Here is a 13,393-nt window from a genome sequence, read left to right as displayed (position 1 = left end):
GAGAGAAGGGCTCAGGGACGGAATGAGAGCTGCACCCGAAGAGACTCATCTTTACCAAACCAATATGGACACCTCAGGTGACCACTCAAAACAGTTCAACAGAACCTCAACTCCATAATATGAAAAAATAGTCCTTATAAACCAACAACCAAGAGGAAGTTTCCCAGACACAGGTTAAACCTAATCCTGGATTTAACAGCTCAATGCAGATTCAACATTGAGTTTACATTTTAATTTGTGTGTCCAGGAAACTGCCCCCAGACGTATTTTCTTATTACCCAGAGGAAATAGACCAGGTTGGTTATCTTGAGAGTGCAGTCCTTGGAGTCCTCTAGTCTTATGGAGTCCAGGATGAGTCCGGTCAGAAAGACATGGCACTGCCTCCCAAACACCATGTCCTCCCAGGACACATTGAAGCAGGCAAAAGCCACATCTGGACCTGGAGACAAACTGTCTGGATGCAAATCACCTTGTTGACCACGACTCAGCAGGGAATATATATATATAGACAACAGAATCTCTACAGTCTAAACTACTGTTGGATACGTCCCAAATGGCTCCCTCTTCCTTTTATAGTGCTTTGCTTTTAACCAGTAGTGCACTATATAGGGAGTAGTCTTCCATTAGGGACGCAGGCTGTTTCTCATTAAACAGAGGAAACCAACAGTCCTGTTCTAATGAACTAGAGGAGTACAGCTCCATGATAGTTGTTCTCTCCTGCTGTGGCCAGTAAACAGAGGAAACCAACAGTCCTGTTCTAATGAACTAGAGGAGTACAGCTCCATGATAGTTGTTCTCTCCTGCTGTGGCCAGTAAACAGAGGAAACCAACAGTCCTGTTCTAATGAACTAGAGGAGTACAGCTCCATGATAGTTGTTCTCTCCTGCTGTGGCCAGTAAACAGAGGAAACCAACAGTCCTGTTCTAATGAACTAGAGGAGTACAGCTCCATGATAGTTGTTCTCTCCTGCTGTGGCCAGTAAACAGAGGAAACCAACAGTCCTGTTCTAATGAACTAGAGGAGTACAGCTCCATGATAGTTGTTCTCTCCTGCTGTGGCCAGTAAACAGAGGAAACCAACAGTCCTGTTCTAATGAACTAGAGGAGTACAGCTCCATGATAGTTGTTCTCTCCTGCTGTGGCCAGTAAACAACGTCTGGTGACGAACTGAATACATTTAGTTCTGGTGCCAAGACTAGTAAACACCTTCCATACCACGCTACATACCACGCTACATAACACGCTACATACCACACTACATACCACGCTACATACCACGCTACATACCACGCTACATACCACGACCAAGACTAGTAAACACCCTCCATACCACGCTACATACCACCCTCCATACCACGCTACATGCCACACTACATACCACGCTACATACCACGCTACATACCACGACCAAGACTAGTAAACACCTTACATACCACGCTACATACTACACCACACACTACATACCACGCTACATACTACACCACACACTACATACCACGCTACATACTACACCACACGCTACATACCACGCTACATACTACACCACACGCTACATACTACACCACACGCTACATACCAAGACTAGTAAACACCTTCCATACCACGCTACATACCACGACCAAGACTAGTAAACACCTTCCATACCACGCTACATACCACGACCAAGACTAGTAAACACCTCCCATACCACGCTACATACTACACCACACGCTACATACCACGACCAAGACTAGTAAACACATTCCATACCACGCTACATACCACGACCAAGACTAGTAAACACCTTCCATACCACGACCAAGACTAGTAAACACATTCCATACCACGACCAAGACTAGTAAACACATTCCATACCACGCTACATACCACGACCAAGACTAGTAAACACCTTCCATACCACGCCACACACCACTGTACATCACACTACACCCTCCTCAGCACGACAGTTGGTTTACGTTTCTAACAAGGAATGTGTCAAATCCATCATAGCTGCTGGACCAGATTCCTGTTACTAACCATGAGACTGTTACCATAGACTACCATGAGACTGTTACCATTGACTTGTATATCTACTACCATGAGACTGTTACCATAGACTACCATGAGACTGTTACCATAGACTACCATGAGACTGTTACCTTAGACTACCATGAGACTGTTACTATAGACTACCATGAGACTGTTACTATAGACTACCATGAGACTGTTACCATAGACTACCATGAGACTGTTACCATAGACTACCATGAGACTGTTACCTTAGACTACCATGAGACTGTTACCATAGACTACCATGAGACTGTTACCTTAGACTACCATGAGACTGTTACTATAGACTACCATGAGACTGTTACTATAGACTACCATGAGACTGTTACCATAGACTACCATGAGACTGTTACCATAGACTACCATGAGACTGTTGCAACATAGATATCAAACCATCTCACAGCAACATAGATATCAAACCAACATAGATATCAAACCATCCCACAGCAACATAGATATCAAACCATCCCACAGCAACATAGATATCAAACCATCCCACAGCAACATAGATATCAAACCATCCCACAGCAACATAGATATCAAACCATCCCACAGCAACATAGATATCAAACCATCCCACAGCAACATAGATATCAAACCATCCCACAGCAACATAGATATCAAACCATCCCACAGCAACATAGATATCAAACCATCTCACAGCAACATAGATATCAAACCATCTCACAGCAACAGGTGAAGGACTTACTCTTGATATCTCCTCTCACATTTAGGTCTTTGTCGGCTCCGTAACCTGAGGGGGAAAAGTATGTTTTTTAAATTTACCTTTGGAAAATACGTGTCCACTGACTACACAGAGTGTAGGCTAAATACCACTGACTACACAGAGTGTAGGCTAAATACCACTGACTACACAGAGTGTAGGCTAAATACCACTGACTACACAGAGTGTAGGCTAAATACCACTGACTACACAGAGTGTAGGCTAAATACCACTGACTACACAGAGTGTAGGCTAAATAGCACTGACTACACAGAGTGTAGGCTAAATACCACAGACTACAGAGTATAGGCTAAATACCACTGACTATACAGAGTATAGGCTAAATACCACTGACTACACAGAGTGTAGGCTAAATACCACTGACTACACAGAGTGTAGGCTAAATACCACTGACTACAGAGTGTAGGCTAAATACCACTGACTATATAGAGTGTAGGCTAAATACCACTGACTACAGAGTGTAGGCTAAATACCACTGACTATACAGAGTGTAGGCTAAATACCACTGACTATACAGAGTGTAGGCTAAATACCACTGACTATATAGAGTGTAGGCTAAATACCACTGACTACAGAGTGTAGGCTAAATACCACAGACTATACAGAGTGTAGGCTAAATACCACTGACTACACAGAGTGTAAGCTAAATACCACTGACTACACAGAGTGTAGGCTAAATACCACTGACTACAGAGTGTAGGCTAAATAGCACTGACTACACAGAGTGTAGGCTAAATACCACTGACTACAGAGTATAGGCTAAATACATGTCCACTGACTACAGAGTGTAGGCTAAATACCACTGACTACACATAGTGTAGGCTAAATACCACTGACTACACCGAGTGTAGGCTAAATACCACTGACTACAGAGTGTAGGCTAAATACCACTGACTACAGAGTGTAGGCTAAATACCACTGACTACAGAGTGTAGGCTAAATACCACTGACTATACAGAGTGTAGGCTAAATACCACTGACTACACAGGGTGTAGGCTAAATACCACTGACTACACAGAGTGTAGGCTAAATACCACTGACTACAGAGTGTAGGCTAAATACCACTGACTATATAGAGTGTAGGCTAAATACCACTGACTACAGAGTGTAGGCTAAATACCACTGACTATACAGAGTGTAGGCTAAATACCACTGACTATACAGAGTGTAGGCTAAATACCACTGACTACACAGAGTGTAGGCTAAATACCACTGACTACACAGAGTGTAGGCTAAATACCACTGACTACACAGAGTGTAGGCTAAATACCACTCACTACACAGAGTGTAGGCTAAATACCACTGACTACAGAGTGTAGGCTAAATACCACTGACTATATAGAGTGTAGGCTAAATACCACTGACTACAGAGTGTAGGCTAAATACCACTGACTATACAGAGTGTAGGCTAAATACCACTGACTATACAGAGTGTAGGCTAAATACCACTGACTACACAGAGTGTAGGCTAAATACCACTGACTACACAGAGTGTAGGCTAAATACCACTGACTACACAGAGTGTAGGCTAAATACCACTGACTACACAGAGTGTAGGCTAAATACCACTGACTACACAGAGTGTAGGCTAAATACATTCAAATATATTAATATCAAGCTTTTTTTAATTCACCTTTTAAAAATGTATGTTCACTATTTACACTAAAGGTATGCAAAATAGATTCCAATACATTGACAAAGAGAAGAAGAAGAAGTAGATGAAGAGCTGACCTGTGTGTGGAGGACTGGCTGTGTAGATGAAGAGCTGACCTGTGTGTGGAGGACTGGCTGTGTAGATGAAGAGCTGACCTGTGTGTGGAGGACTGGCTGTGTAGATGAAGAGCTGACCTGTGTGTGGAGGACTGGCTGTGTAGATGAAGAGCTGACCTGTGTGTGGAGGACTGGCTGTGTAGATGAAGAGCTGACCTGTGTGTGGAGGACTGGCTGTGTAGATGAAGAGCTGACCTGTGTGTGGAGGACTGGCTGTGTAGATGAAGAGCTGACCTGTGTGTGGAGGACTGGCTGTGTAGATGAAGAGCTGACCTGTGTGTGGAGGACTGGCTGTGTAGATGAAGAGCTGACCTGTGTGTGGAGGACTGGCTGTGTAGATGAAGAGCTGACCTGTGTGTGGAGGACTGGCTGTGTAGAAGAAGAGCTGACCTGTGTGTGGAGGACTGGCTGTGTAGATGAAGAGCTGACCTGTGTGTGGAGGACTGGCTGTGTAGATGAAGAGCTGACCTGTGTTTGGAGGACTGGCTGTGTAGATGAAGAGCTGACCTGTGTGTGGAGGACTGGCTGTGTAGATGAAGAGCTGACCTGTGTGTGGAGGACTGGCTGTGTAGATTAGGCTCTGGGTGAAGTATCCTCCAGGCTCCCCTCTGCCCAGGACCGGAGGGTGGTCAACCCTGAGGACACAGCCCCGCACCGGGAACAAGCAGCCCCCCAGGGCAGGTCTGCTCCAATGGAAGTCTTCTACTCAGAGAGACAGAGATAGAGAGAGACAGAGAGAGAGGTCAAGCCTCTAAGAGATATCCTCTCCCCTGGTATGAGACATACTGAACACAGCCCCCCAGGGCAGGCCTGCTCCAATGGCAGTCTTCTACTCAGAGAGACAGAGAGAGAGAGAGAGAGACAGACAGAGAGAGACAGAGAGACAGAGAATAAAGCCTCTAAGAGATATCCTCTCCCTGGTATGAGACATACTGAACACAGCCCTCAGGCCAGGCCTGCTCCAAGGCATGCCATCTACACCTGAGACACAGACCCAAGAGACCCGGTGCTTCGTGAGATCAGAAGTATCTTTCAAGGTAAAGGAAACCGTCTCAACAGTATTCTGACCCGATCTCACTCTGACAGACATTCTCTACAAAGCCTCTTGAAGGCAATGATCTACTATTACTGCCTAACAGTACTACTAGTCTATGTTATAGACAGTACAGTATGAAAACTGCTTCTCCAATAGAAATCTCCCATCACAGCTGTTGTCATGGTGACGTGGGCTAGCTGAGCTCATGTCCAGAAACACGTCATGGGGTCTAATGGTCGTCTGGTAACGAACTGAGCATGTGCCCGGATGTCAAAGGGCACCTCTTTGAGAATGGAGTTAGTTAACGTGTCAGTTTATCACTTTCACAAGGTTGGAGTATTAACATGTTGAATTACTGAAGACATTGTCTTGACTCTGGTCTGTTTGGTCTTCTCTAAACCCCGGTCTGGTCTGTTTGGTCTTCTATAAACCCCGGTCTGGTCTGTTTGGTCTTCTATAAACCCCGGTCTGGTCTGTTTGGTCTTCTCTAAACCCCGGTCTGGTCTGTTTGGTCTTCTATAAACCCCGGTCTGGTCTGTTTGGTCTTCTCTAAACCCCGGTCTGGTCTGTTTGGTCTTCTATAAACCCCGGTCTGGTCTGTTTGGTCTTCTCTAAACCCCGGTCTGGTCTGTTTGGTCTTCTATAAACCCCGGTCTGGTCTGTTTGGTCTTCTATAAACCCCGGTCTGGTCTGTTTGGTCTTCTCTAAACCCCGGTCTGGTCTGTTTGGTCTTCTCTAAACCCCGGTCTGGTCTGTTTGGTCTTCTATAAACCCCGGTCTGGTCTGTTTGGTCTTCTATAAACCCAAACCCCGGTCTGGTCTGTTTGGTCTTCTCTAAACCCAAACCCCGGTCTGGTCTGTTTGGTCTTCTCTAAACCCAAACCCCAGTCTGGTCTGTTTGGTCTTCTATAAACCCAAACCCCGGTCTGGTCTGTTTGGTCTTCTCTAAACCCAAACCCCGGTCTGGTCTGTTTGGTCTTCTCTAAACCCAAACCCCAGTCTGGTCTGTTTGGTCTTCTATAAACCCAAACCCCGGTCTGGTCTGTTAGGTCATCTCTATACCCCAAACCCCAGTCTGGTCTGTTAGGTCTTCTATAAACCCCGGTCTGGTCTGTTTGGTCTTCTCTATACCCCAAACCCCAGTCTGGTCTGTTAGGTCTTCTATAAACCCCGGTCTGGTCTGTTTGGTCTTCTTTAAACCCCGGTCTGGTCTGTTTGGTCTTCTTAAAACCCCGGTCTGGTCTGTTTGGTCTTCTCTAAACCCAAACCCCGGTGTGGTCTGTTAGGTCGTCTCTATACCCCAAACCCCGGTCTGGTCTGTTAGGTCTTCTATAAACCCCGGTCTGGTCTCTTTGGTCTTCTATAAACCCCGGTCTGGTCTGTTTGGTCTCCTATAAACCCCCGGTCTGGTCTGTTTGGTCTTCTTTCAACCCCGGTCTGGTCTGTTTGGTCTTCTCTAAACCCCGGTCTGGTCTGTTTGGTCTTCTATAAACCCAAACCCCGGTCTGGTTTGCTACTCAAGCGTTCCCGGAAGTCTCGTGATGTTGTGCCTCTGGGTTTAGACACTCTGTGTAACCGTGCTCAGAGCACTCAAAATAGAGCACAGGTCTAAATCAAAGTATGCGAAACGAAGCACGGAGGGAACTTCTAGAATGTGTACTACATTTGCACATATTTTGAAACATGCATCCCTCACCTCTCTGAGTACTGCTGTTAGGCTTGACTGTGCTCCGTCCCTGACTCTCTCCCTCCACATCGGCCCTCTGTGTGCGGTACCTTGTCCCCTGTGCGCCTCCAGGGAGTCCCTGTCTGGCCAGGAAGGCTGTGAGGGTAGACAGCCTGGCTGAGGCTGGATTGGGGAGTGGGTCAGGAGGGATAGGGTCAGGCGTGGAGCCCCTGGAACCTGTGCAGGGGCAGAGGGTCCCTTCCCCAGATGGTGACCCCCAGGGCTGTGTGTTGGGCCCACTCTGAAACACAGTCTCTGCCATCATGCTCTGGAGAGAGGCTGAGATCTCATCTAGACCGTCTGGCGTTGCCCTCTCTACCAAACCACCCTGATATCGACCAGGAGATGAGAAGTGTCTGGAACCTACTGGTTTCTGTCCAGGACTACTCAGCCCTGTTGGGGAGAATTTACTAGGATGGTCAAGCTGGTGTGTTACACTGCAGAGAGAAGAGGATAGCTTTCTGATATCCATTGTGTCCAATGTTCTGTTTGGTACCAAAGGGGAGGATGAGAGTTTGCTGCTGGTATCTGATGTGGTATTGTTCTGAGACAGTCTGTCAGAGGGGACTGAGAGCTGACTGGTCTGACCACCAGACTGTACTGTTGACTGTAGAGGAGCTGGCGACAGCTGGCTTGGCTCTATGCTGTCCTCTGTATTGACCTGTCTGCTCTCCTCTAGTCTCTGAAGCAGACAGTCTCTCCGTCTCAGCTCGTTCTCTGGTTCCACCAAGGGACAGATGTCCTCACCCACTGAGATGAAGGAGTCTTCAGGACTGACTCCATGTTGTGTTTGTGATGGACTTACATCCATGCTCTCCTGCGGAGTGGAGTAGAGTATCACTAAGCACCCTGGGACATCTAATATGATCCTTCCTCTACCACTAAGCACCCTGGGACATCTAATATGATCCTTCCTCTACCACTAAGCACCCTGGGACATCTAATATGATCCTTCCTCTACCACTAAGCACCCTGGGACATCTAATATGATCCTTCCTCTACCACTAAGCACCCTGGGACATCTAATATGATCCTTCCTCTACCACTAAGCACCCTGGGACATCTAATATGATCCTTCCTCTACCACTAAGCACCCTGGGACATCTAATATGATCCTTCCTCTACCACTAAGCACCCTGGGACATCTAATATGATCCTTCCTCTACCACTAAGCACCCTGGGACATCTAATATGATCCTTCCTCTACCACTAAGCACCCTGGGACATCTAATATGATCCTACCACTAAGCACCCTGGGACATCTAATATGATCCATCCTCTACCACTAAGCACCCTGGGACATCTAATATGATCCATCCTCTACCACTAAGCACCCTGGGACATCTAATATGATCCATCCTCTACCACTAAGCACCCTGGGACATCTAATATGATCCTTCCTCTACCACTAAGCACCCTGGGACATCTAATATGATCCATCCTCTACCACTAAGCACCCTGGGACATCTAATATGATCCATCCTCTACCACTAAGCACCCTGGGACATCTAATATGATCCTACCACTAAGCACCCTGGGACATCTAATATGATCCTTCCTCTACCACTAAGCACCCTGGGACATCTAATATGATCCTACCACTAAGTACCCTGGGACATCTAATATGATCCTTTCTCTACCACTAAGCACCCTGGGACATCTAATATGATCCTACCACTAAGCACCCTGGGACATCTAATATGATCCTTCCTCTACCACTAAGCACCCTGGGACATCTAATATGATCCTACCACTAAGCACCCTGGGACATCTAATATGATCCATCCTCTAAGCACCCTGGGACATCTAATATGATCCATCCTCTACCACTAAGCACCCTGGGACATCTAATATGATCCATCCTCTACCACTAAGCACCCTGGGACATCTAATATGATCCTTCCTCTACCACTAAGCACCCTGGGACATCTAATATGATCCATCCTCTACCACTAAGCACCCTGGGACATCTAATATGATCCTTCCTCTACCACTAAGCACCCTGGGACATCTAATATGATCCTTCCTCTACCACTAAGCACCCTGGGACATCTAATATGATCCTTCCTCTACCACTAAGCACCCTGGGACATCTAATATGATCCTACCACTAAGCACCCTGGGACATCTAATATGATCCTACCACTAAGCACCCTGGGACATCTAATATGATCCATCCTCTACCACTAAGCACCCTGGGACATCTAATATGATCCATCCTCTACCACTAAGCACCCTGGGACATCTAATATGATCCATCCTCTACCACTAAGCACCCTGGGACATCTAATATGATCCTACCACTAAGCACCCTGGGACATCTAATATGATCCATCCTCTACCACTAAGCACCCTGGGACATCTAATATGATCCATCCTCTACCACTAAGCACCCTGGGACATCTAATATGATCCTACCACTAAGCACCCTGGGACATCTAATATGATCCTTCCTCTACCACTAAGCACCCTGGGACATCTAATATGATCCATCCTCTACCACTAAGCACCCTGGGACATCTAATATGATCCTACCACTAAGCACCCTGGGACATCTAATATGATCCTACCACTAAGCACCCTGGGACATCTAATATGATCCATCCTCTACCACTAAGCACCCTGGGACATCTAATATGATCCATCCTCTACCACTAAGCACCCTGGGACATCTAATATGATCCATCCTCTACCACTAAGCACCCTGGGACATCTAATATGATCCTACCACTAAGCACCCTGGGACATCTAATATGATCCTTCCTCTACCACTAAGCACCCTGGGACATCTAATATGATCCTACCACTAAGTACCCTGGGACATCTAATATGATCCTTCCTCTACCACTAAGCACCCTGGGACATCTAATATGATCCTACCACTAAGCACCCTGGGACATCTAATATGATCCTTCCTCTAAGCACCCTGGGACATCTAATATGATCCTTCCTCTACCACTAAGCACCCTGGGACATCTAATATGATCCTTCCTCTACCACTAAGCACCCTGGGACATCTAATATGATCCTTCCTCTACCACTAAGCACCCTGGGACATCTAATATGATCCTACCACTAAGCACCCTGGGACATCTAATATGATCCTTCCTCTACCACTAAGCACCCTGGGACATCTAATATGATCCTTCCTCTACCACTAAGCACCCTGGGACATCTAATATGATCCTTCCTCTACCACTAAGCACCCTGGGACATCTAATATGATCCTACCACTAAGCACCCTGGGACATCTAATATGATCCATCCTCTACCACTAAGCACCCTGGGACATCTAATATGATCCTTCCTCTACCACTAAGCACCTGGGACATCTAATATGATCCTACCACTAAGCACCCTGGGACATCTAATATGATCCTTCCTCTACCACTAAGCACCCTGGGACATCTAATATGATCCTTCCTCTACCACTAAGCACCCTGGGACATCTAATATGATCCTACCACTAAGCACCCTGGGACATCTAATATGATCCCTCCTCTACCACTAAGCACCCTGGGACATCTAATATGATCCTTCCTCTACCACTAAGCACCCTGGGACATCTAATATGATCCTTCCTCTACCACTAAGCACCCTGGGACATCTAATATGATCCTTCCCCACCTCTACCTGCAGGGTGGAGCTCAAATTAAATTCCTTGGATGAGTTCCTAGTGATCAAGCTACAAAAACAACTCAAGAGTGTAACTGTGTAAGAGGTTGACTTTGACACCTGTCTAAACTGGATCAGGGCCTGTAGTCATACACCTTCTCAGAGTAAAGGAGGGCTGATATAGGATCAGTTTGGTCTATTAGATCATCCTAAAAATCAGATCACGTGGACAAGATGGATCTGATCCTAGATCAGCCCTCCTTCCTCTGAGACACTGCTGGCCATGCCAGCCATTATTCAATTCATATGGACCCCCCCCCCCCCCCTCCGGGTTGTGTGTGTTTGACAAAGCCAAGACAAAAGGCCAGCAGGAACGTACCGGTTGGTAACCGATCCCCGTGAAGACATCTTGATCTTGGTTGTAAAAGAGTAAGGACTCGGCTGAAGAGGAAGACTGGTTACCGGCAGCAGGCGTGTTGCTCTCACACCAGGCCCTGAGTACAGACACACCACACAGTCCGAGACTCTTCTATTAACTGACCAATCACAACACTAGGCCAGTCACCAGTCCCCAACCGCTGTTATCATCAAATCAGTCAGTCAAAATTACGTTTCATGATCATTGCTTATTGAGTTGAAAATGACTGATTGATGACAGACAGGTTGACCAGACTGCTGATGGTATATAGTGGGGCCCTTCTCTCTCACCTGTAGTGACTGACAGGTTGATGGTATATAGTGGGGCCCTTCTCTCTCACCTGTAGTGACTGACAGGTTGATGGTATATAGTGGGGCCCTTCTCTCTCACCTGTAGTGACTGACAGGTTGATGGTATATAGTGGGGCCCTTCTCTCTCACCTGTAGTGACTGACAGGTTGACCAGACTGCTGATGGTATATAGTGGGGCCCTTTTCTCTCACCTGTAGTGACTGACAGGTTGACCAGACTGCTGATGGTATATAGTGGGGCCCTTCTCTCTCACCTGTAGTGACTGACAGGTTGATGGTATATAGTGGGGCCCTTCTCTCTCACCTGTAGTGACTGACAGGTTGATGGTATATAGTGGGGCCCTTCTCTCTCACCTGTAGTGACTGACAGGTTGATGGTATATAGTGGGGCCCTTCTCTCTCACCTGTAGTGACTGACAGGTTGATGGTATATAGTGGGGCCCTTTTCTCTCACCTGTAGTGACTGACAGGTTGATGGTATATAGTGGGGCCCTTCTCTCTCACCTGTAGTGACTGACATGTTGACCAGACTTCTGATGGTATATAGTGGGGCCCTTTTCTCTCACCTGTAGTGACTGACAGGTTGATGGTATATAGTGGGGCCCTTCTCTCTCACCTGTAGTGACTGACAGGTTGATGGTATATAGTGGGGCCCTTTTCTCTCACCTGTAGTGACTGACAGGTTGACCAGACTGCTGATGGTATATAGTGGGGCCCTTCTCTCTCACCTGTAGTGACTGACAGGTTGATGGTATATAGTGGGGCCCTTCTCTCTCACCTGTAGTGACTGACAGGTTGACCAGACTGTTGATGGTATATAGTGGGGCCCTTCTCTCTCACCAGTAGTGACTGACAGGTTGATGGTATATAGTGGGGCCCTTCTCTCTCACCTGTAGTGACTGACAGGTTGATGGTATATAGTGGGGCCCTTCTCTCTCACCTGTAGTGACTGACAGGTTGATGGTATATAGTGGGGCCCTTCTCTCTCACCTGTAGTGACTGACAGGTTGACCAGACTGTTGATGGTATATAGTGGGGCCCTTCTCTCTCACCTGTAGTGACTGACAGGTTGACCAGACTGTTGACGTTATATAGTGGGGCCCTTCTCTCTCACCTGTAGTGACTGACAGGTTGACGGTATATAGCGGGGCCCTTCTCTCTCACCTGTAGTCAGAACAGTCCTCCAGGGCTCCAGTCAGAGCTGGGATCTGAAACTCCTCTACCTCATTGCACAGCAGCCGCCATTCCCTGCACGACATGGACACAAAAATGGTTGGTATTGACCGATAAGAGCGGCCATTTTGGCTCGCTGCTGTGTCCAGTTTCCCAGCTCCCTACTGTACTTGAACACAGAGGGCAGCAACAGGCGTCCACATCTCAGGAAGTTGAGGATGTGTCTGAACATCGCTCCGTCGGCCCTGATCTGGAGACTGTGACCGAATACGATCCAGCTGCTCTTCCTGGGGTTGGACAGGAGCTCTGGGTGCTGGGAGAGACAGGACGGGACAGGGGACAGCGGAGAGGAGACAAGACAGGGAACAGGAGAGGAGACACGGGAGAGAGGAAACGGGTCAGGGGACAGAGGTCAGAGAGGAGACGGGAGAAGAGACAGGGAACGGGAGAGGAGAGAGAAGAGACAGGGAACGGGAGAGGAGAGGGGGAGAGAAGAGACAGGGAACGGGAGAGGAGAGGGGAGAGAAGAGGCAGGGAACGGGAGAGGAGAGG

At 47.3% G+C, this 13,393-nt stretch overlaps 1 protein-coding gene across 2 annotated transcripts in view; it reads right to left on the bottom strand.

Moving 5' to 3' along the window:
* Window positions 1–13,393, bottom strand: part of LOC109886258 (BTB/POZ domain-containing protein KCTD19) — a 35,741-nt gene that overhangs the window by 2,839 nt on the left and 19,509 nt on the right. Inside the window, exons 8-14 of one of the 2 annotated variants that reach the window (XM_031812570.1) lie at window positions 13,012–13,154; window positions 12,833–12,916; window positions 11,320–11,434; window positions 7,296–8,142; window positions 5,110–5,265; window positions 2,758–2,802; window positions 279–454 (exon numbers count right to left, since the gene is read on the bottom strand). In XM_031812570.1, the coding sequence (XP_031668430.1) occupies window positions 279–454; window positions 2,758–2,802; window positions 5,110–5,265; window positions 7,296–8,142; window positions 11,320–11,434; window positions 12,833–12,916; window positions 13,012–13,154 (1,566 nt within the window). The remainder of the gene's footprint in view (window positions 1–278; window positions 455–2,757; window positions 2,803–5,109; window positions 5,266–7,295; window positions 8,143–11,319; window positions 11,435–12,832; window positions 12,917–13,011; window positions 13,155–13,393) is intronic. The other variant, XM_031812571.1, reaches the window with a different exon arrangement.

This window comes from Oncorhynchus kisutch, unplaced genomic scaffold, assembly GCF_002021735.2.
Source record: "Oncorhynchus kisutch isolate 150728-3 unplaced genomic scaffold, Okis_V2 Okis03b-Okis08b_hom, whole genome shotgun sequence".
Lineage (NCBI taxonomy): Eukaryota > Metazoa > Chordata > Actinopteri > Salmoniformes > Salmonidae > Oncorhynchus > Oncorhynchus kisutch.
Note: the sequence above shows the minus strand (reverse complement) of the source record. Positions and strands in the feature narration are given on the sequence as shown.